The 22500-nt window shown below is 46.5% G+C and overlaps 2 protein-coding genes across 4 annotated transcripts in view; one reads left to right on the top strand and one right to left on the bottom strand.

Annotated features, from left to right (window-relative positions):
* trappc12 (trafficking protein particle complex subunit 12) overlaps window positions 1-15063 on the bottom strand; it is a 22864-nt gene extending 7801 nt beyond the window's left edge. Inside the window, exons 1-5 of one of the 3 annotated variants that reach the window (XM_030356105.1) lie at window positions 14949-15063; window positions 13284-14589; window positions 11731-11847; window positions 3400-3513; window positions 1419-1557 (exon numbers count right to left, since the gene is read on the bottom strand). In XM_030356105.1, the coding sequence (XP_030211965.1) occupies window positions 1419-1557; window positions 3400-3513; window positions 11731-11847; window positions 13284-14579 (1666 nt within the window). In that variant the 5' untranslated portion in view covers window positions 14580-14589; window positions 14949-15063. Of the gene's footprint in view, window positions 1-1418; window positions 1558-3399; window positions 3514-11730; window positions 11848-13283; window positions 14615-14948 lie in introns of those variants that run through there. The other 2 variants (XM_030356107.1, XM_030356106.1) reach the window with 2 other exon arrangements.
* A 74-nt stretch (window positions 15064-15137) lies between these two features.
* Window positions 15138-22500, top strand: part of eipr1 (EARP complex and GARP complex interacting protein 1) — a 33965-nt gene continuing 26602 nt past the window's right edge. The window contains exons 1-3 of the mRNA XM_030356108.1: window positions 15138-15320; window positions 15558-15641; window positions 20619-20751. Of these exons, the coding sequence (XP_030211968.1) occupies window positions 15279-15320; window positions 15558-15641; window positions 20619-20751 (259 nt within the window). The 5' untranslated portion in view covers window positions 15138-15278. The remainder of the gene's footprint in view (window positions 15321-15557; window positions 15642-20618; window positions 20752-22500) is intronic.

The following is a 22500-nucleotide window of genomic DNA, read 5'->3' as shown; positions in this document are numbered from 1 at the left end:
CCGCAGACAAGTGGAGTTTGGCGGCGCTACTTGGCGATACGGTCTGGTTGCCGCAGAAAAGTTTCATTTGAATATTTAATGGGGCGGTCGTGTGCGATGGTATGCTGGTGTACTCTAAAAAAAAAAGTTGGTTAAACATGGGGGGGGGAAGCTATCATCAAAGAGTTTGGGAGACTCTTTAAAAGAGAGGACTGATACACATTTTCGGCAATCCATCCTGTCAATCTTGTAGATGAAATGCATAGATCTGTATTTTTTTAATCTGGCGGCTCATCTATTAAATTCATGCATTTAAAAGCTAGAAATAAGGACATTTAAAACCCTGAAGGATGATTAGTTAAAGTGGTCTTACATTATTTCTGACCACTAGAGGGCGTAGACAACTAACTATATTCGAACGGAGTGCCTTAATGGAACCCTGGCATCCTAAATGATCTAAAACCTGCCGTAGTTGCCATTCCAGCTAGCAATAAGGCAGGACGAGCACCTGTCAATGTGGCATCCATCACAAAAAATATGTACGCAGCCGGCAAAAATGTTTTCACGGGACATAGGTCTGCAAAGGTACACATTTTTGGGGGTTTAGTCAGTCACCAATTCAAAGATTGTGCTTAAGAGGTCAGAATTTTCGACCTCACGTTGCTATAAAGCTGATTCCTCGTTTTACATTCCAATTGGTGGTACACGTGTTATTCAGTAAACCAGAAATGCTGACTGATTATCTCTGTAGCTACATAGTAACATATTTTTTTTTAACATTTCAGCTGAGTCCCTGGATGCATTGTGTTATCATGCACTGTAAAATCTTCAAGAATAGCAAGGATCCTTATTTACTTCAACTGGAGAAAGTACCGGACTCTAATTGGAAGGCAGGCTATTATAGGAGACAGGCCATTATTTTCAATACATCATGTAAGGTTTTGTGCTGCGCATATATATACGGGGAAATTAGAGAAAAATATTATCAGCCTACATGCAGAGTGTAATATAAGTAACAAGACCCGGTATTATCTACAAGATTTAGTTTGACAGGAAGAGAGTCACACAAAATAACCCAGACTCACTAGCTTTCTTCCCTCTACCCCTTCCACTTTGGCTTTAATCTCCCCATGGCAGACACAGAAAAACTTCTCCTTCTGTTTCCTCTTATATCTAATTCTTCTTGTATTGAAATGTGATACCCATGACAGCTAGCAGCTCCCGTCTTTCGCTCTGCATATGGTAAAACTTTTCCTAAATCAAACTTTCACGCTAGTATGCTACTCTGTGATAGGTTGGCAACCATCGATGTGCATGCAAACACATCTCTGTGTGTTCGGAGCACGGGGTGGGCGTATTTGAACGTAGCCCACAGCGGTCCTGGGCTCGTGACAGAACATGTTAACAGTAGAGCGGGGCTTCTGTGCCCCGGCGTGTACCTCTCCTCCCTGGGTAAACAGTGGGGTAGTACTCGTAGTAGAGGTCCGGTTGGTCCAGGTTACCGAAGGGCTCCATCTCCATCTCTGCACTCTGGAACAGGTTGAGCTTACACAGCAGGGCCAGCCTCACAAACCACAGCTGGAGAATAGGAGAAGAAACACGGCTGAATCAATGATCCCTTTATGGCGACGGTAGATGGACATATGTTTTTTTTAATACTAGATTGAACAACAAAAATGGTGAGCAATGGGGTGAAATGGAGGGGTTGCAAAGGAAAGGAAATGCAAGATCTCGATCGATCGAGATCTTGCATTTCGATCGATCGATCGTTGCCCAGATTGATTGTGTGATGTGAATCTCCTTCTCTCCCTCTCTCCCTCTCTCTCTCTCAGAGGCAAAGAGAGAGACACCAAGAGAGTATGGAGTGGGGGCAATCCCATCCCACTTAATGAAACATTTTGTGAAATGTGTGTGAATGTCTTACAGAGAGTTTATGTGATTCAATTGTGCTTTGTTTTTGCAGTTTCTGAGGCTACATGAGGATAGAGACATCAACAAACCAACCACAAGGCCTGTAATGTAATACTATTGTCAATTAAGAAAAAAATTATTACCTTATGGCCAAAAATGACAAATTATGATAGACAGGATTTTATTTTACTACATTATGGGCTTTCTTATTGGATATTATTACATTACATGCAGTTACAACATAACATTATTATGTTATGATATATTATGGTTAATTACATTGTGGTTCCTCACATAATGTAACTTAAGTTGTATAACCTGTTGTTTCATTTCATTTGTTTTATTCTCTTGAACTCATTTCACATTAGTGATTGAAAATTGATTGTTTTTAATCCTGTCTTGGATTTTATGAGTAAAGACCAAGATAACAAAACACAATCAGTTATCTTCAGGTACCCATTTGGGCTGCTATAGTATTCAAATAAAATTACTACCATAATTATCAACGCTGACTTCACATCACACAATCAATCTGGGCACCGAGCAAATCCACAAACTGCAACACTCGAAATGATACATGAAAACATAATGAGCTGGTCTGAAATAATTCAGAAAATATAATAATAAATATGTATAGAGTGGCCTTGTATCGGCCCTTCTACAAAAGCACACATGCATACTTTAGCAATATACATTTGTAGACAAAATAAGTTCAAATTAGATTAAATGAATGTAGCCGTTTTCCATGTGCAATACTGTTTATTAAGCATAATGCCATCCGTAGTGTTTTAAGTTTACCGCCTTTATTATTTTTTAATAGAACTTCATTACTTGGGCAATTGTGTTACCAAACAGTAATGCCAATAAAGCTCAGTGAATTTAATTGAATTGCGAGAGAGATAGGATGGAGGAGAAAGGAAGGCTGAGAGAAAGAGCAGGAGAGACAGAGAGAGAGACAGGGAGACAGAGAGCGAGACAGAGAGAGAGGGAGAAAGAGAGAGCGAAGGAGAGGATGTGTGTGTCAGCTTGCTCCCTTTATTTGACTGTAATGTATGCAGGCATCTCTGGGCTCCCACTCTCCCACTGTCTTTCCCTTCTGTGTCACACACACACACACACGACTATTTTCCCATATAGGGACATGCCATGACAATATGCATGTACCCCACTGTGCTAGCCACGGCGCTATATCCGCCACAAACACACACAAACGCACCCTTAGGCTGACTGCTTATGTCCTCTTCACTGGAATACAAGTCACTTTGGGGGAAATGAGATAGGTATGATACGGACACAAACACATATGAACACAGTTTGTGTGTGTGTGTGTGTGTGTGTGTGTGTGTGTGTGTGTGTGTGTGTGTGTGTGTGTGTGTGTGTGTGTGTGTGTGTGTGTGTGTGTGTGTGTGTGTGTGTGTGTGTGTGTGTGTGGTGAGAAAACAAATGAGGAAGACGGGCAGGGGGCACTTGAGCAGAGTATTGACCGAGCGAGAGCCACCGGGGCCGTACCTGCAGGGAGTCGCTGGTGTGGGAGGTGCGCTGGCCGCTCTTGCCGTAGCCCTGACCGTGAGCTGTCAGCAGCCGGCCCGTCAGGTCCGCCGCCGCACGCCAGTTCTTACCGCTCTGTAGAGGAGGAGGGACAAAACACACACAGGGGGAGTGAGCCACGGGCGACGTAGGCGGGACGCGCCGCAGCAGAGCCTCCTGTACGGCGTCGGCGCTCTGACGGCATCACAAGAGCGTGATGTGTCTGATGCCGACGGGAATGGCGGGGAGCGAGTGCCAGACACCCGCCGCCGAGACGCCCGTCACAGACCACGTCAGATCATGTCCCTGCCGGCACACCCATGCATCATTTACCAGCCCGCCTCGCGTGCCATGCAGGAACGCAGCCCGAGTTTAAGGACATCGCAAGAAGATGCGTGACACACAGCCGACACTGATCTTGCGCGGCCTCACTTCCGTCGGCAAAGTCGTGATTAAGGTGAAACCAAAATCACACACGAGTAGGAATCGGAAAAAGGGCGGAGATGGCTCATCGTCATGTCAAGTATGTTCTCTTTGAGTCCGGAGACCAGGACTTTAAATTAACATTTTTACTTGGTAGCATAGGTTCTCTCCGACTTCAAGAGGTTAACGGGAATCAAAAAGTAACACTCAAGAATCAGTGGTATATTTGGAAAGTAAGCCTAATGACTGAATACTCATCATAAATCATTAAATACTTAAAGTGGCATCCTCAAAAACATACATTTTCATTCACATATAAGGTCAGTTAAGTCACTGTCTATCCCCGAATGAGGCAACACATTCGTGATCTAGCATATGGCACACTGATGAAACATCTTGCATTTCCAGTATTATGGTGAATGTACAGATAGGCGGACGTTCTTTTGCAAACCAAGTACTGTTCCAATACACACGTTCACCAAGAACGGTTTAAATGACCGAAAGTGTCCTCTACACGCCCACTTTACCAATTATGCATCGGTTGGTACCAGCAGAGCAAACCAACAACAGAACCATTTTAAAAATTCTCATATGTTATTTCATCAGTAAACTCACTTCTGATCTTTTTAAAAGGCGAAGAATACATTTAGGAGATTTTGAATATTGGCAGCTTTGCCGGAATTGATGGCGAATTGGAAATGTGTGTCAATGTTTTCGGAGTTCAGAAGCTCCATAAGTGCCTGCGGGGCAAGCTAGCTAACCAGCCGCCCAGTAACACTCAAAGACCCCCCGCACCACAGTCCACTGCAGCAAACGGAGACGCAGAGGAAAAGCAGGCCAACAACCATATAACCAAAGATGTAATCAAATAAACAACAGGAGCCGTATGAAAGGGGACGGTCGTTATTTTTTTTGGTATAAATAGAAAGCACCGGGTGTATTGCCCAATAGTGCATCGTCTCAAACCATCAACATTGTTCTGCGCACTCGTAAACTTGCAAGTACATACTTCCATGTACGAGTAGCAAATATGTTATCCCAAGAACGCAAGTCCGTTCTTTGCATTCTTGGTATTAGGAAAGGCCCATGGTTGCCATAGCCTCCCAAGGTGTTATTGGATTTGATTCAGTTTTAATAAGCAGAGGACAGGTGTGTTGCATCAAGACTTAATCAGCAGGGACCGGGTTATCATAACAGCCAATCAGAAGAATATCATGCGTTTAACCTAGAGAGAGTCAACTAATGAAAGCCAATGAAAATGCGGTATTGGGGTTTGGTCCTTTTAAGAGAGATGTGAGGCGGGGGGAAATGGACATGGAAGCATCTTGAAATGGCATTCACTGACGCACTGAACAGTTAATTTGTAGCCGGGCTAGGTGTACTGAAGCACTGTTATTCCCGGCACTATAACAAGATGAAAATACTTTGGTTTCTATGTCCTTACGTCCGTACTGTAGTCACAGCAGGGGGGAAAGTGCAGAGTGCAGTTTTGAGGTTGTGGAATAGTAGATTGTAGTGTGCGGGACAGAGGACAAAAAACACTATCGCACACACTCATGCGCATAACACAACACTTTAAACACACACATGCCTGCTGTCAGGTATACAAGCATTTATGTATTCACATATACCATTGAAGAGGCAAACAAGAGTCAACAGAAATATGAGCACCCACCCACCCACCCACACATACACACACACATTTTTTTAAATGAACAGCATCTGCTTCCACAGGAGGGGGTACAATAGGTTGGACAGGGACGGAGGTGGTGGGGTGAGTCATACCACCCCATCGACCCACATGACAAGGTCAGCCTGACGACTGGGTCCCAAGTGCTCCACCATTCATCATGGCCAGGAAGCTAATTAGACGAGAGAGGGGGAGAGGGGGAGAGGGAGGGAGGGAGAGGGGGAAATAAGCAGAAAGAGGAAGAAGAAAAGAAAGGAGGGGAGGGATGGGCAGATAAAGTGACAGGCAAGGGAGACCGGTGAAGAAAAAAAAGACAGAAACTGAGAGGGAGACAGACAGACAGACAGACAGACAGACAGAGAGGGAGAAGAGAGAAATGGTGGCTGAACGGCTGGAATGACACGTTCTCGCTCTTCCTTGCAGCCGTCTCCCCTCTCCCTCCCAGAACCTATCCAAGGCTTTCACTGTGTGTGACGCTCTCATTTCCCCCCTAGACTCCACTCATCTTCAAACCTGTCACCCTCTCTTCCTCCCCAGCGGGGGTGCTCTCCCACCCGCCACCCCCCCAGCCCGTATTGACTTCCCTCCTTCCTCCTACCTTCTTCTTCCTCCTCCTCCTCGCTTCCCCACTCTCATTCCTCTATTCATCCCTTCCTCTTTTTCAACGCCCTAACAACCACCACACACACACACACACACACACACACACACACGCCCATGGCTGTGGTGTCTCTGACACACACGCTCACACACGCGCCCGTGGCTGTGGTGCCTCTGAATCTTCATTAGGGCAGGAAATGAAGCTGAAAACGAGGAGGCAGCCTAGATGGCCGAAAACAGCTGCAACCACTAGCACACACACACCTACGTACACACACACACACACACACACACACACACACACACACACACACACACACACACACACACACACACACACAGTATTACTAGGCAGGTGTGTGTGTGGGGGGATTTGAGGGGAGTCGAGTGGGAGCATGGTGAGTCTGCAGTGGTTTACAGTAGCCACAATTCCTGCACACCTAGCATACAAGAACATGTACACACACACACACACACAAACACAAACACACAAACATGCACAGTGGCACAGATGGATGAGGGGCTTCAAAAGTGGGATGAGCAGGATATGAGAGGACTCCAGCTGCCGTGGTGAGAGAGCAGGATGCGGTCTTAAAACTCGTAACAAAATATCAACCCCAAAACTTCCAAGCCGAACCCTGCGGAGTAGGTCACAGGAAAGATCAAATAATTGATATCCCATTGGGGAGGAGGAGGGGGCAGCGCAGGGCGCAGCCAGGGCCAATGGGAGTGCGTCAAGCAAATTTCGACTTGCCCAAAAAGAAAACTGTCCAAACCACTGAACTTGAGCTTTATACAACGTTGCCGATTCACCGCGTCAAACGTCATAGCAACACCATGACGAGCAGGTACAAAGACAACAGATACGCCGAGACGCTGTGCATACAAATGTATTTTGAGTTGTGTTGGCATGGTAGCAGGGTAGTCGAATAGATAGGGTTTTAACTATCCTCAGAGCCTGATGCCTTGCCCAGCCACCTTTCTCGGGGAGGACAGGTATCCGTTGTCTAGCCCTGGTTTTAGAGTCTTTGAGCAGAGCAGACTTCTACCTCCCCATCTTTCACCAGGAAAAGGATATAAACAGCCGCTCCGAGCCCTTCTGCTTATGGATTAGGCATAAACAAACACTGAAGAAGTTCGGGAGGATCCGCGAAAATGACGACCGACAAAAGAGGCTAGTTTCGTTTCCATTCCCACAGGTCACAAAAAAGTGTTTCCATTTCCGACTGAGATTTCAATGCAAAGAAGCCAGAACTGTAGGGTGTCGTAGACTCAGGGTCCCTCTCACCCCTCCCCAAATCTACAAGAGAACTTGAGGGAAGACATTTGACAATACCCCCGAAAGTCACGTCAATTTTGGATCGCATCTTTTAATGAAACAGTGGGTTTCTAAACACCAGCTTGCCTAGAGGGTGGCCTTGCCATGTGAAAACCCAGCGCTCGTTACCCAGGTGTGAATCATTTCAATTAACACAGATGAGGTGGTGGTGGTGGTGGGGCAGGAAGGGGGGGGGTTGTGAGGTGGCGAGGGAGGTGGAGGGAATAAGGAATAAAAACAATTGACTGATATACTGGATGGTGATTAATAATTTAGCTTGGCTCAAATGACTCCGCAATAAGGTATAATCAGATCTCATCCCCCTTCCCTGCTCTCCCCTACCTCAAATCAAATGAGGATGCATTACAGAGACGATTTATCGCCGCCGATATTAAATGAGGAGTTGAGCTGGGAGGCCAATGAAGTGCGCGTCGCCATGGTTAACGCCGGGGCCGGATTGTGTGGAAGAGTATTTTCCTGTCCTTGTTCCATCCATTCTTCGGCTTTTCATTTTTTCATGTGGGCAGCCTATACAACACTGACACGATCTTAACTAAGGGCAGGGAGAGAATACGAAGGCATCACATCCTAGCTCAATGGTCGGTCTCATTTGGCCATGCTTCGACACAAAAACGCATGAGGAGAGAGGGTGTGAGAAGACGGAGAGACACGCTACTCTCTCGGCTGTTCTGACGCACGGCAGGTGAGACATTGTCACTCTAATCATAGCATCCCACGCACACGACACTGTTGGTCGGGATGTGAAACCAAACTCGTGCCTTGAACTCTTTTGAAAAAGGCACATCAACACTTGCACGCATGCTAATGTTTAGCAAGGCTGTACAATATCACGCATACTCCTGCATTGTAGTATATACACCCGGCGCATGCACGCGGATACAATAATGAATCTTGTCACTGGGTTTAAAGTGTGGAGGCATAATTATATTAATGATCACAAGTTCAAGGCAGCTTTTCCTTTGGCAAAGTTATAAAGAATTAAAAAGAAAGCCATGCATAACAAAGCTTGGCAATAGATGGGAAGGGACACTGCTGTTCCCTTGCGAGACTCTAGAGGCCGGAGGCAAATCCAGACTTTAAAAAGGGCTTCCTAGTCCCCGACGCTGCCATGCACTGGGAGCTCCTACTCCGCTTCGACTCAGCCCCCATATTTTACCATGGTGCCTAACATTTAGCCTTGACATTTTGAACATTTTACACGGCACAAGTTTGTGGCTGGAGGTCGCGGAATGACGTCAAACTGAAAGCGGCGATGCGACTCCCGAGCTCTCGCACCAACAGGCGACCCTCTTCCGTGCGGCGATGGCCTGGTCTGAACATATGGCGTCTGCCTGCGCGCACGGAGCAAGGTGAGAACCACCGGCACCAGAGGGAGGGAGAGGCGCCGACACGACCCTGGGCTGCTGACGCTGCACTCCCCCCGCTCTCCCCCCCCCCTACTCCCCCCTCCGCCCGCGCATCATTGTCGTTATGAGCAGGGAAATGACAGCCTGTGTGAGAGTGCCGGCGTAATGATAACTAAAGGTCGCAGGAACGATGATATCAAAAGCAGGACACGCTCGCCAGGTCGCCGGGATGCTGATTATTGGGTGGAGCAAAAGGAGGGACTGCGTCTGTCTGACCCGTCCAAGGTGGAGGCAAGGAGAGGTGCGTGGGTGGGGGCAGTCATCTAACCTCATGAAGGTGCAGACTTGCTAAGCACGGTGTGTTTGCACACACGGAAGCGCGGCCACACACACACACACACACACACACACACACACACACACACACACACACACACACGACTCTGCTGGAGACCTGGCGCCCAGCCCAGACGCCATCACGCTGTGGGGAGGAGAAAGAGAGGTTATGGGCTCTGGTAGATAACACAGACGGACAGAGGAGAGGGAGAGAGGAGATGGAGAGAGAGGGGGAGAGGGGGATGGAGGGAGGGGCGGGGGGGGGAGGAGAAGGGTTGCCTAATCACAGAGACGGATGAGGCCAGCCCAGGGTGGTACTGAGCCAGAGATGCACCAGTGCTGACTACACCACTGCAAGGGGACAGGGAGAGAGCGTGGGAGAGAGAGACGGAGAGAGAGACCTAGCGAGAGAGGTCACTGAAAGAGAGAGGGATGAAGAGGGAAGAAAGGGGTTAGAGAGAGCTAGAGGGGAGGCCAGGGCTCGTTCATCTGACCGGCCCTCCGGTACCGAGCGAGTTTGATTGTGGAGCAGCACAACAGGGGGAAACCGGATTGGGCGAGATTGAGGGGAAGCGGAGAGAACACAAGATCCCTGCTGATATTGTTCCACATCTGTCATCACATTAGGCCGGTCTCATTGTCTCAATCCAGCGCTTCCTGCACTCAGAAGCAGGTCTGTTCCGTGTCTCTGGCTTTCTCAGGGACCTGCTCTAGTGACAGTGCATGTGCGCGGTTCCGGTTATCTAATATCCTGTGTGTGCGTGTGCGCGTGCGCGTGTGCCGAGCACAGTGTGGGCTGGTGACAGCCGGCACTGTCACCCGCTGGGTCTGCAGCATGAGTCACTCTGCCAACATCATTCATTAAAAAAAAAAAAAAAAAAAGTGTGCACGACACTTTTAGTGAGCACATACGGCACGGTCACGCACGTGTGCAACTAAAGGAAGCCACCTGGCTCATATCCGGGGGAATCGATGCACTGTATTGACCACGGCCAAGGTGACTAGAGGCAGCGGGCCCCAGCTGTGACAAACACCAGCTCACGCTTGCGGGCACACACCGTCACGGTGGTGTGTGTTTGTGTGTGCCCTTTCGCACTTTTGAACATCTGTGTTTAAAAACAAAACAAGAACACAAACAAGCGACCTGATTTCGCTCTTTGCAACACCATTAAAAGTTTCCCACTTAAAAAGGTGAAATGAATGCAATAGCATTATTCCAAGAGTGAATACCCCCCCCCCCCACACACACATATACAGTATGTGGGTCTTGGTGGGAGAGTGAGCGGACCCTGCAACTAGAGGTCCCAGAGTTCAGTTTGCTCGCCTCTCCCATCCCACTCACTGCCTGGTAGTCCTTGGGCCAACAACAGAAATCTTCCCAGTATAACTTTAAAGCAGTAGCTCCACAAAACTCATCACCAGTTAAAATACATAGTACAGATCATTGATTTCCTTCTTTCACTGCATTGCTCAAGTATTTCTATTCCCTGTCATTTCTGCTTTGAAAAAAGAAAAGTACCTTTCTTGCTTGCCAACACCCCTCTCTCTCTCTCTCTCTCTCTCTCTCTCTCTCTCTCTCTCTCTCTCTCTCTCTCTCTCTCTCTCTCTCTCTCTCTCTCTCTCTCTCTCTCTCTCTCTCTCTCTCTCTCTCTCTCTCTCTCTCTCTCTCTCTCTCTCTCTCTCTCTCTCTCTCTCTCTCTCTCTCTCCCCTTCACTTTCTGACTCCAGGGAACCACCCACCCACACCAGTTGGCAGAGAGCTTTAATGCCTTATGACACGACTCCTCTTCTGCACAGAGGCAGCACACATGCACACTAATGAGAGCGAACACACACAAACAACTATACCTCACAGTCACACTATAGTCCAGACACAGAATGTGTGCGTTTGTGTGCATGTTGCAGACTGCAGCCAGCTCCAACTTCGTCTTCCTTTCTTGAGCTGCTGTGCTAGTGTGTGTTTGTGTGTTTGTGTGTGTGTGTGAGTGTGTGCAGCCAAGTCCAGAAGGCCCTTGAAATATGCACAGCACTCCCATGCATAATACATAGGCACAGCAGGAGAAAAGGCACTGGAGAGCTAGGAGGATCTCCACCTCTCCATCTCCGCACTCCTCCTCTCCCTCCCTCCCTCCCTCCCTTCCTCCCTTCCTCCCTCGCTTCCTTCCCACCTCCCTCTCATCCCTCCCTCTATCCCTCCCTCCTCCGCTATGCTTCCTTCAACCGTTCTCCATCGCTTCAAGTGCTGCTGCAGCAGCAGGCGCATATGTTGGAAATAACAAGCGTCTCGTGAGGTCACCCACGGGTCACACATTATGACGGCGCCGTCAAGTGAGGCTGCCTGAAGCGAGACCGAGATGGGTGGAATTGATACAATACTCTTCGTAGTCATTGCCGAGCATACTGCTATCAAATGGCAAATGGAGGCCACGTTGGAAGAGAAAAGGGGGACGGGGAAAATTAGTTATAATAGCCGCGTCTGTACAACAAACAACATTATCAACACTGTCCTGAACAGCCAACAGACAAGACTTCAAAACCAATTAAGACAGGTAAACACTTGGTAGATGTGGTTGACTTACAATGAGCTGCTTCAGGCCCAGGAAGGACTGCTCTACGGAGTTTGCGTTGAGGACCTGTCTCTTCATCGCCGCCTGCTCACCCAGGAACCGCAGCATCAGGTCTTTCACTGCGTCGCTCTGTACCGCACGCACGCACACACACACACACACACACACACACACACACACACACACACACACACACACACACACACACACACACACACACACACACACACACACACACACACACACACACACACACACACACACACACACACACACTTTAAAACCATGTTAATGCAGAACACCTCACAAAAGAGGAAGTGGATGTGGATTATCGGTGGCCCTGTTCCCACAGGAAATTAAGGCCCCCGCCATCACGGCATTAGCGCTAGCCTGGTATCACCAAGGCAGGTCTGATGGGGGCCGGTGTTGTCCTTTTGCTCATTAGGTATGAAGCCTTGATTAAGTCTCAATATAACCAAGTTCGCCTGATTAAAAATGGAGGTGAGTGTAGAGGGGCTGACACAGGAAATCTAAATGACTCCAAAATCTAAATGCTAGGAAAATATGTTTATTTAAATATGGTTGTAGAAATGTTTTCGTACATATTTCTTTCTACCACACTTCAACTTCAATCACACTCAAATATTTATTTTGAAATTGAATAGGTGAGGTGGTGGAGAGAAATATAACTCCATCACCTGAATAGACAATATCATTTTCTATGGGATGCCCTTGTGAGTCTAAACAAAACAGGCAACCAGCATAATTGCCAAATGAACTGGAATGAAGAGGACTAAAGGATTATTTTGAACACGAGCGCATCGATACTTTGATCAAATTCATGGTCTACGGCCACGCAGAAGTATGCCGCCTTGAACTGTTTGCGTAGGAGTTCACAATAAGTCCATTCATTAATTTCCAATGCCACATAGCTCCGGGCATGCGTTGCAGAAGCATTTTCTTTGCGTCTAGATCCCGGCACGTATTGAGGAGTCCAAGGGGTTGGACGTCATACGCATACAAAATTGGTCTACGGGGAAACCTTCGTAGGTCATTCTGCACATAACGTTGCTGTGTTTGTGTAAAAAAGTATGCAACCTTTTGTGGAACCAGTATTTGTGAGGCATAATCCTGTGTTACGATAACATTAATGTAGGACTATAGGTTGCAACTTCACAATGCACTACAACAAAAGGTTGTATCATCTGGATCCTCAAGCCTCAACCAAGCAGGCATTCATTATTCAGAATGTCTCTCGGGTGAAAAAAAACAATCGAATGGTGATCCTGTAATGTATCTTCATACATTAGAAAATCAACAAACTATATATGAAGCTCTGTTGCACTAGTTTAACTTGCTAAACACTGGTTCAGAGATAAGAGGTTTAGAGGTTGCATAGGAATAACAAACCAGAATTTTTTCATGCATAAAATAACTAAGATGCCTTAAAAGAGCTATAGTATAGGGAGCTATACTATAGAAGCCTAGAAGTACCATTTAACTAAACAAATTACCTTGAAACTACATCTGCAACTTAACATTGTGGAGATGCGCGCTTATCGTACCTGTAGGTTGTCGAACTTGAGGCCGGGCATGGTTATTCTGTCCCTCTCCACGTAAGCCTGGTTGTACTGCTGGGTGGCCACCGCCACGAGCACCTTCCTGGTCTCAGTGGAGGGCAGCCAGGCATCATGGCGCCGGTCCACCTCGCTCAGACTCAGCGCCGTGGCGAACGGGTCGTCGCTGCCGGAGAAGGCGGCCTGCAGCTGGTTGAAGTGCTGGGGCTGCGGCGGTACGGCCGGGAGCCCCTGGGGAAGAGGGGGCCGCGCCTGGACCAAGGGGGTGGAGCTTTCGCCGGAGACCGCCCCAAACAGGGGGTCCCCTTGAGGTCCGGCGTGCGGGGTGGAGAGGGAAGAGCCGGGGGAGGAGCGCTGCTGCTCTGGGGTCACTGGTTCGGGTGTGGGCGGGGTGATGTGGGCTTCGGCGTTCGGGTTTGAAACGGAGATGAAGGAGGAAGTGGAGGAGGTGGTGAATGAGTCGAAGAAGTCCGAGGCCGGGTTCATGTGGCCGTTGTCGCTGAAGAACTTGCTAAGGCTGGGGCTGGGCTGACACACCAGCGGCGGGGTCAGCTTGCTGGGCGTGCCCGTCTCGTCACTTCCCCCGCCACTGGCCATGCTGAAGCTGGGGGACTTGATGAGCGTGGGCTGGAAACCATCGGGCACCAGTGTCTTGGGCTGGTTGCCTTGACTGAATATGGTGCAAACCGGCACAGGCTCGTCTTTCAAACTTTCCTCCATTAGAGAAGGCATTGCCAGGTCTTCATCCATAGCACTAGGCGGACTCGGTGTGTGAGCGGCAGACACCAAAACAGTGACCGTCTCCCCCTTTTCACCCTGCTGGCCCTTCTGGTCATTCCCCTCCTCCTCCTCCTTAACTTCTTGGTCAGGACTCCCAGACTCCTGTTGGTCCAACTCAGCTTCTGTCTCATTAGCATGCAGAATGACATCAGGTTTTCCAACTGCGCTGACTGAAGCCTCCAGCTCTCCTGTGTCTTCATTGTCACCTGTCTCCAGAAAGGAGTCGATAGGAGCCACATCATCCTCTTCGCTGATATTAGGCGAATCTGAAATCATGACACTCTCCATCATCTGGTCATTTAGTCTTTCCAGCAGGCTCTCTGAGGGTGTGGCAGTGCTGTCTTCCAGAGGGGTGACACATTCCCCCCCGAGGTCGATGGTTTCCTCCGGGAGTAGGAAGGCATGGTGGGAGATGGTTTGATCAGGGGCTAGAGAATCATTGGCGAAATCCTCCACAGCTATGTCCAGGGTAACCGGCCGAGCAGGACCCTCACCGCTATCCATCCTACTGCTCCTGTAAATAATATCCACGTCAGTGTGTTGGCTATCGAATGACACTGCAGCTTTCTTTCTTTACGTTTATTGTCTAAAATAGATATATACCAAAGTTAAGATAAGCCATTGATTCGATGATAAATATTTACAATGCACAATAATTGTATTCTTGCAGACTTGACAATCAACTACTCTGGATTTGGGGTTAGCTACAAAGCTAACGTCAAGTAATTTAGTGAGCTACCGTGTCGAAACAGAAAGCAAAGCAAAAATTACATGGGTACCGCATGCAGTGTTTTACATTTACAGACTCTATTATGCGTTAAATACATGGACTGTGTTCATTTTTTCTCTTACAGCCATGAAATGCATTCTTACCTTTAAACGCTTCTTTATAAGACTGACAGTAAGACCTACACTGCGCATGTCTATTATACGACAACACTAACATACGGCATCTGTGAAGGACAAAACTTCATCAGAGGGATTCTTCAAAGGATTTACGCGGTCGAACACATAGAAGAACGTTTCACGGTTCCTTGTACGCGTTTTACGCACTAGCTACGTACGCAAAAAGTGTATATCGCGGAAATGCATTTTGGAAAGGTTTAATGTAGCACAAACTGTACTAGTATTTCACTTACTGTAGGGCAAAGAATAACACATTTGAACAGTACGAAGGTGGGCGAAGCTGCAACAATTTGAGAAATGGAAGACGATGCACCTGTCATTTATGGTCTCGAATTCCAGGTACGTAGATTAACCTATACACCACATCACTCTCCATATAAATGAACACTAGCTAGCTACTATGGCATATGTTATTATATTCATGTCACATTACATTTTAAACGTATCTACGTGTCATAGATCATCCGTTCTCTATTGTCGTTGCTTAACCTCCTTTCATGCTATAGTGTTTGACATAAATACTATTGTTTACAGTAACGTTATGAATGATGTTGGTATCTTGCATTCTTCTTGCAGGCAAGGGCTCTTACTGCCCAGACGGCTGAGACTGATGCCATTCGTTTCCTTGTCGGCACACAGTCTCTGAAATTCGATAACCAGGTGAGGTTAATATAAATATAAATGTTTGAATTATTTGACATCACTTCTATACTTTTAACTTGATTTTCAAGCCAGGCAGCACTTTTCTGATAATATGTATAAGATTTTTTTTTAAATAAATCATCCTAGTAAAACCGAATAGACGTCAGATGTAGGTATCAGTTGCAAAAATATATAAAATATTGGACACATGTGCATCAAATGCTCTAGTTATTCTACTATTTATTACATTAAAACGACATGTAAATATTTTTGGTCAATTCATATTGATCTAGATTATGCTGCTGTCTACTAGGGAAAAATTAAGTCCTGGGCATCTACTGTAAATCAACTTTGCTGCACAACAGGTGTGCAAGATGATAGAGGCATGCGGTTGTATGACCACCTGTTGGACATGTTAGTGATTTGTGTGTGTTTATAATGTATCCTCTGTTAATAACGGTTATAATGTAACCTGTGTTGCATATTGTTTTATTTATTTTGTATATATATATATAACAATGTATACATGCACGTACACATGCACACACTTAGTACAGTCTATATTATTCAGTGTTAAAAAAATGGATTTCTCTTTATTGGCCTATAGTTTCAGTCTTTATGGCCGTTAAACATATTCATTAATGCACACCTATTAAAAGCTACAATAAATTGTAGGTCGGGAGACATTATAAGATTACCTTCCTTTAATAGACCAATTATGTAAACAGAGTTAACTGTTATACCAATTTAGTTACTGTTTACCTGATGTAGGGTGGGGATTCAAGGACCTAGACATGGATACAAGTAAGGATTATTGGCAGACACATATAGTGCTGTGACTTCAATCAAACTGATCTGCATTTTGAGCTCACGTGACAAATATAAGCTCAACAAAATTGCAAGCTGCACTTTATTTCAACCCTAATAACAACAATAAAGTAGTAACCAAGTGGACATAAACAGCTAATTTCAGAATTTCTCATCCAATGGCCCCATAACAGATGGATATATTTTGTTAAACATACACTTTGTAGTTAATTATAGCCTAAGGCGTTGTTTGTTAAGCTCCTTCTCTGTCCACCAGAAACACAAACAAAGCAGGCCTTAAGAAAATAAGTGTAGTTATCTTTATTATATGTGGAAAATTGTATAATTTAAGGTATTTATTGAACGATTTGCATAAAGCTACCCAGAGGGTTCTTTATCTGCAATCCTGTGTGTCAGCGCAAGTGTTTGTTCATGGATGTCTGCCTAGAAAACTGTGTGCTTGTGCGTGCGACATGCGTACAATAAGAAGTACAGTTTTGGCTGGCTTTGTGTATATTTAGGTAGAAGTCTATGTGTGCGGGTGTGCTGCTCCCTGGCATGTGCACATTTTGCAGAGGTCAATACAGTGACAGATGAAGAAACTGTTGGTGTGTCTAATGGGAAAATAATTAATTGAGATGGGAAAGAGATGGTTAGAAAAAAAAGTGTTGGCAGACTGTTGTGTGAAAAAGGTCTGGCGTTGGATTCAGATTGAGAGACGTCCAAGTTCTGTCTAGCGAGTCTAATGTGGAGCTGGTTGGGGAAAGTGACAATGCATCTGATCTACGTGTTTTTCTTGTTACTCTACACTGGCAGTCCCTTTAATATACTTTCCATCTCTCTGGCATGGCCACAGATCTGAAAACACAAGAGAGAATCAAATTGATTATTTTTCACAGCGTTGTGAGGCTAACCTCATTGTGGTAATCAGATGCGAGGCATGCTGTACAGTAATAATGCTTCCCTCTTTCACATTCATAGCCACTTGTATTGCCATGGTGACAGGACTAAATAACCCAATGCTGGTATATAAGTAAGCCTCATTCATGTTGAAGAATACACCTTTTTATTCAGATTTGCTATTAAAAAACATAAAAATAGAATACCTCATCTCATCAATTAACTTCTCCTTACCAAAAAATTACCATGTACTGATTTGAAAATAATTATACATAATTTCCCCTTATCCTGCTTCCGTAAAATTTCTGCATCTGGAGTGCAGCCAGTGGCGTTTATTTTATTATTTTTTATTGCACATTTCAGTATGATCACTGCGGATCTTAACTGCATTTCAGTTCTGCCAAGTCCAGTTTAGTTTGTGCTCGTGTTGTGAAAAATGCCTTTCTGATTGCTGTTCCGTCTCCCCTACCACCACCCCCCCCCCCCTGCCCTAACCCTCTCCCTATCCCCCCACTCCTTACCCCCCATCACCCCAACACTCTAACAGCCGCCCGCCTCCTCCCCCACTTCAGCTGTATCCATAAGCCCTCTGGCCTTTCCACCTCCCATTAAGCATAATGCAGGGTGGAAATGCCTCTCTTAACTCGCTGAGCACCTTTTTAAAATCCCTCAGAGACCAATAGCTTGAATGACAGATCGCGGAGGGCTCGCCGCCGTGGCATTTAGGGCTGCTAACGAGATAAAGCGCCGGGGCCTGGCACCACTATGGGCCGTCCGCCGCGCCCCCCCCCCCCTCCCCGACCGGGGCCCTCCCCCGACCGGGCCCCCGCTCACTGTCACCCGTGCGGCTAAAGAGCTTTAGCGGAGAAAAAAAAAAAAAAAGGTCCCTCAAGTTAAGTGTTTGTGGATGTCTCTGGTGGGGCTGGGTTTGGCGCTGGGGGCAGGATGAAGGGAAAAGGATGGGGGGGGGGGGGGGGGGGGTTCAGGATCTAGCCAGTGTTTTTTATCCCTTTCTTGAGTGTGCCAGCATCACACGCACTCACACATACGTACACGCACAGACAAATGCCTTCACCCACACGTATACTCACTTGCATGCACACGTACACACACACACACGCCTACACACACACGCGCGCTGCCTCCTCCCACCAATCAGGAACCTAATTAAAAGCGGCGGGCCGCTTGCCAGATGGGCTGAAGGCTATGACTCACTCCCTGGGTCTTGGACGAACACGATTGATAAATCACCGCGAGGGAGGAAGGCTGGAGCCTCTCTGTCTCTCTCTCGTTCTCTCACTTTCTCACTCCCTCACTCGCGCTCTGTATCCATCCTTTTCTCACCTGGGATCACTGGAGTGTGTGCGGTGGTGGGGAGTGCCAGGTACCGTGGACACCTTCTTCCCTACACTGTCCTGCCAGCCCAAATGGATTTCACTCCCCTTCCCCCCTTCGCACGTGCACACACACGCACGAACGCACCGCCATCAAATTCAGACTTTGCTTAATCATTTTTTGGGCTAATAATAAAAAAAAAATATGCACCTGATGCAGTTCACCCAACTCAAGGTTAATGGCTGCCTGACCGACTTTGAGGCCACTGAAAGATGCTGCTCCAAGACACACACTCTCTCTCTCTCTCTCTCTCTCTCTCTCTCTCTCTCTCTCTCTCTCTCTCTCTCTCGCTCGCTCGCTCGCTCGCTCGCTCGCTCGCTCGCTGGCTTCCTTGCTGCTGTCCCCCCCCCTCCCTCCCTCCCTCCCTCCAGTCGGACTGCCCCTCCTGCGTCTGCCTGTAAAACTAGTGTAGGCATAAAGGGAGTGAAGGTGCTGCCTTGATAGAGTTATGGTCCTGTGGAACCCCATAAATGCCCCAGCAGCACCCCACCCCGTTGAAGTGATGTAAGCCCCCCTCTTAAGAGAGCAACAGCACCTTGAGGCCCCCACTCATGGTTTTTGTTTACTTTAGTTTCACTTTTTTACTGTGCTAGGTATGGAGTGAATTTAGTGATAAGATTACTTGCACGTATTTACAAAATCAACACATGTAAATCAAGTTTTGTGGCTGGAAAAACATTAACTATACACTTGTAGGTTAAGATTTATGTACAGCAATTCATTTCAAATCTGTACAATAAAAACAAGTGTACAGATTACGTTTTCAGCTCACAAAACATTATGTAAATGTCTGGACTTTTTAAACACGTTCAAGTAATATCCGCACAAAATTGATTGGCACAAAGAGGTACCGTGCAAATATATACATTGTGCCAAGAGAAATTGCCCTAATATGTTTTCATATCTAATGAAAGAGGGTTAAACAGAGTATCGATCTACAATCTACATCCCTATTCCATTTGTCATCCGGATTTCATCACAGGGCAAAACCAGTGATCAAGAACTACATGTTTTTCTCTTTTACTAAAAAAGTGGCCAAACAATATTCTATTTGCGTTAAAAGGGAGCACAACATTTCTAATTCCAGGCTACACTTTGTTTGTAATTGTTACAGTAATAATCGTTTTCTGTAGTGTATTCCTCTAAGAATTCTGAACACCATATTTAATAGGGAAGCACAGATGGGTTTGAGATTACTGGTTAACACAAAGCTTAGCTAAATTAGCCTCTGCACTTGAATATAGTCCTGAGGGGGAAAAAGACAAACTTTATTGAACAGTTGTTAAAGATCAGGCCTCAGACTCTCCTCCAGTCCTTTTCAACACAGTTTGAGTACAACCCAACGTTGAACGCAGGTACCATTTGCCAGGAAAGCTCAACTGTAATCCGTATTTCTTCTTTGTTTTTCTCTCCTCAGCTTGTTTTGCAGCTGTGTCACATGTGGGACTGCCATGATTCCCCAATTAAATAGGACTTCTAACAGACTGTCTTAATCGCTGCTTTGAAAGCAAATCAAGGAGAGAAAAAAGACGAATACGTGAAGTCTGTAGTATTTTTTTTTTTTTGTGAGGGCTGGGGTGGGAAACGATATATCATCTTTCAGAGAGCGTTTGTTAATCAGAATCTGCTCATTTTTGGTGAGCAGGAGAAATTAGCAGAGCTTTGAACTGTGGTGGTTGCATTCAGTAGATGAGAGGGAGGGGCACTTATCATTGCTTCATCTAATCTCTCTCTCTTTCTTTCTTTGTCCAATGTCTCTCTATGTCTGTCTGTCTGTCCGTCTGTCTGTCTCTTTCTCTCTCTCTCGCTCTGTCTTTGTATCTTTCTCTTTCTGTGTCTTTATGTCTCTCTATCTCTGTCTTTATGTCTCCCTCTCTCTGTGCTTACCCCCAGATCCACATCATTGACTTTGATGATGAGAATAACATCATTAACAAGAACGTGCTCCTGCACCAAGCTGGGGAGATATGGAACATTGGCGCCAGTCCCGCGGATAAGGCAGTGCTCACCACCTGCTACAACAAAAGTGAGCGCCTTTCCACCCCCCCCCCCCCCCCCCAGATCCTCCACCTCCCACCTATCGCTTCTCCATGCTCCCATCTCTTTTGGTCACATGGTATGGATGGCACGCTTCATCTCCATCATGCTCCTCCACTCCCTCCCCATGTCTGACTGTCTGTCCCTCTCGCTCTTAATTACCTCTTGCACTTCCCCAGACGCGTTGCGACCCTTTTGTCTAATCGGATCTGCAGCAGGGGATCGATGGCCGGCGTTGACGAATGCAGGGCTTCAGCAGCTTGTGTTAGCATGACGCGGCCGCGCCCTGATAGGATCAGTGCTAACGTGCAGACATGGTGCCCCACGCCTGACAGCAGTGTGAGGGGAGAGATTTGCCTAGCATGGTGGACTCTCTGGAAGTCATCCAACTTTTTCTTTTGACCTGCTTATATTTGAGTAGAGTCACATTATGAACATGATTTTAGAGGGAAAACCAAATTGAAAGTATGTAAATCTATAAATCTTTCACTCGCCTTATTCGTGCCTGTGATTTTGGAAGTGGTTTACCACTGACACAACTGATTTGTGGCTTTGGTCATGGTACATACAAGTACATTAGCTCTTTGGCGTAAACATTCAGCCAAACACACTTTGCCCTCTGTTTGTCAGTGAAGACGTCCCGCAGCCACTCTCCGGAAGAACTGTGCAGTGATGACTTCAGAGTCCGAAGCAGCAGCCGCCATCTTGAAGAGCATTCTAACTCACTTAACGGGCGTTTTGTTTGTAGCTCACTTCGTTACGGAGACGAGTCGACACAACATACTCAACGTGCATTTGTGCTCGCAGAGACCATGTCCCGCAAACCAGCAGCCGCTTTAGTGAGACACGAGATGCACCGCTGGGGAGGATAGTGGTGGGGGCAATAGGAAGGAAGGAAGGAGGAAAAACAGGACCCAATTCTAATGTCACACTTGTAGGTTAAGTTACACACTCTGAGCTTTTAATCACCTGCACCATAGCCCCATCTGTAGCCAATCTGCTTGCATTCGTCGGCGGTTGTATGAGGGGGAAAATGAATTGCAAATGTAAAAAACACATGAGCAAAGTAAGAACATGATTACCCAGTTATTTTCTTTGGCAAAGGTTTTCATGCAAATGGCGTGTGTGTACATGGCCACTCGAGGTCGGCTTAGCTCAGGCGGTAGAGGAGGTTGACTTGTATCCGGAAGGTTGCTAGTTGAATCCCCTCCCCTCCTAGCTGTCGATGTGTCCCTGAGCAAACCGTAACTGCTCATGGCGAGCTGGCTGTCGCCTTGCATGGTTGACTCCGCTGTCGGTGTGTATTAAACGTTGTAAGTCGTTTTGGACAAAAGCGTCTGCTTAATGCCCTAAATGTAAATGCAAATGGCCACCACCTGTGCCATTTCTGCAGTGGCTAAAAGTAAGAAAATAAAAGTACAGTTGGGCTACTCCACTGCTTAAGGTAAGTCCGCCATTGTGTGCAGGTTGATGGCCGTTTTGGTCCGATTGTAGAGTTAAATGGACCATAATTAGTGAGTCATTTGCTATCTTGTGGCTGAGCCCTCCAAATTAGAAGCTGTTGTGTGTGTTTTGTATTGGCCTTCCTTTGTCATTACTCAGAGCATGTGTGTGTGTGTGTGTGTGTGTTTGTGTTTGTGTGTGTGTCTCTATTAGAGCACATCCATGTTCGTGGGTAAAAATAAGAATGAAATATAGTGTGGGGGAAAGAGATTGTATGTGTCTGTACAGTTGTGTT

The sequence above is a fragment of the Gadus morhua genome, chromosome 5 (assembly GCF_902167405.1).
Source record: "Gadus morhua chromosome 5, gadMor3.0, whole genome shotgun sequence".
Taxonomy (NCBI): Eukaryota; Metazoa; Chordata; class Actinopteri; order Gadiformes; family Gadidae; genus Gadus; species Gadus morhua.
Note: the sequence above shows the minus strand (reverse complement) of the source record. Positions and strands in the feature narration are given on the sequence as shown.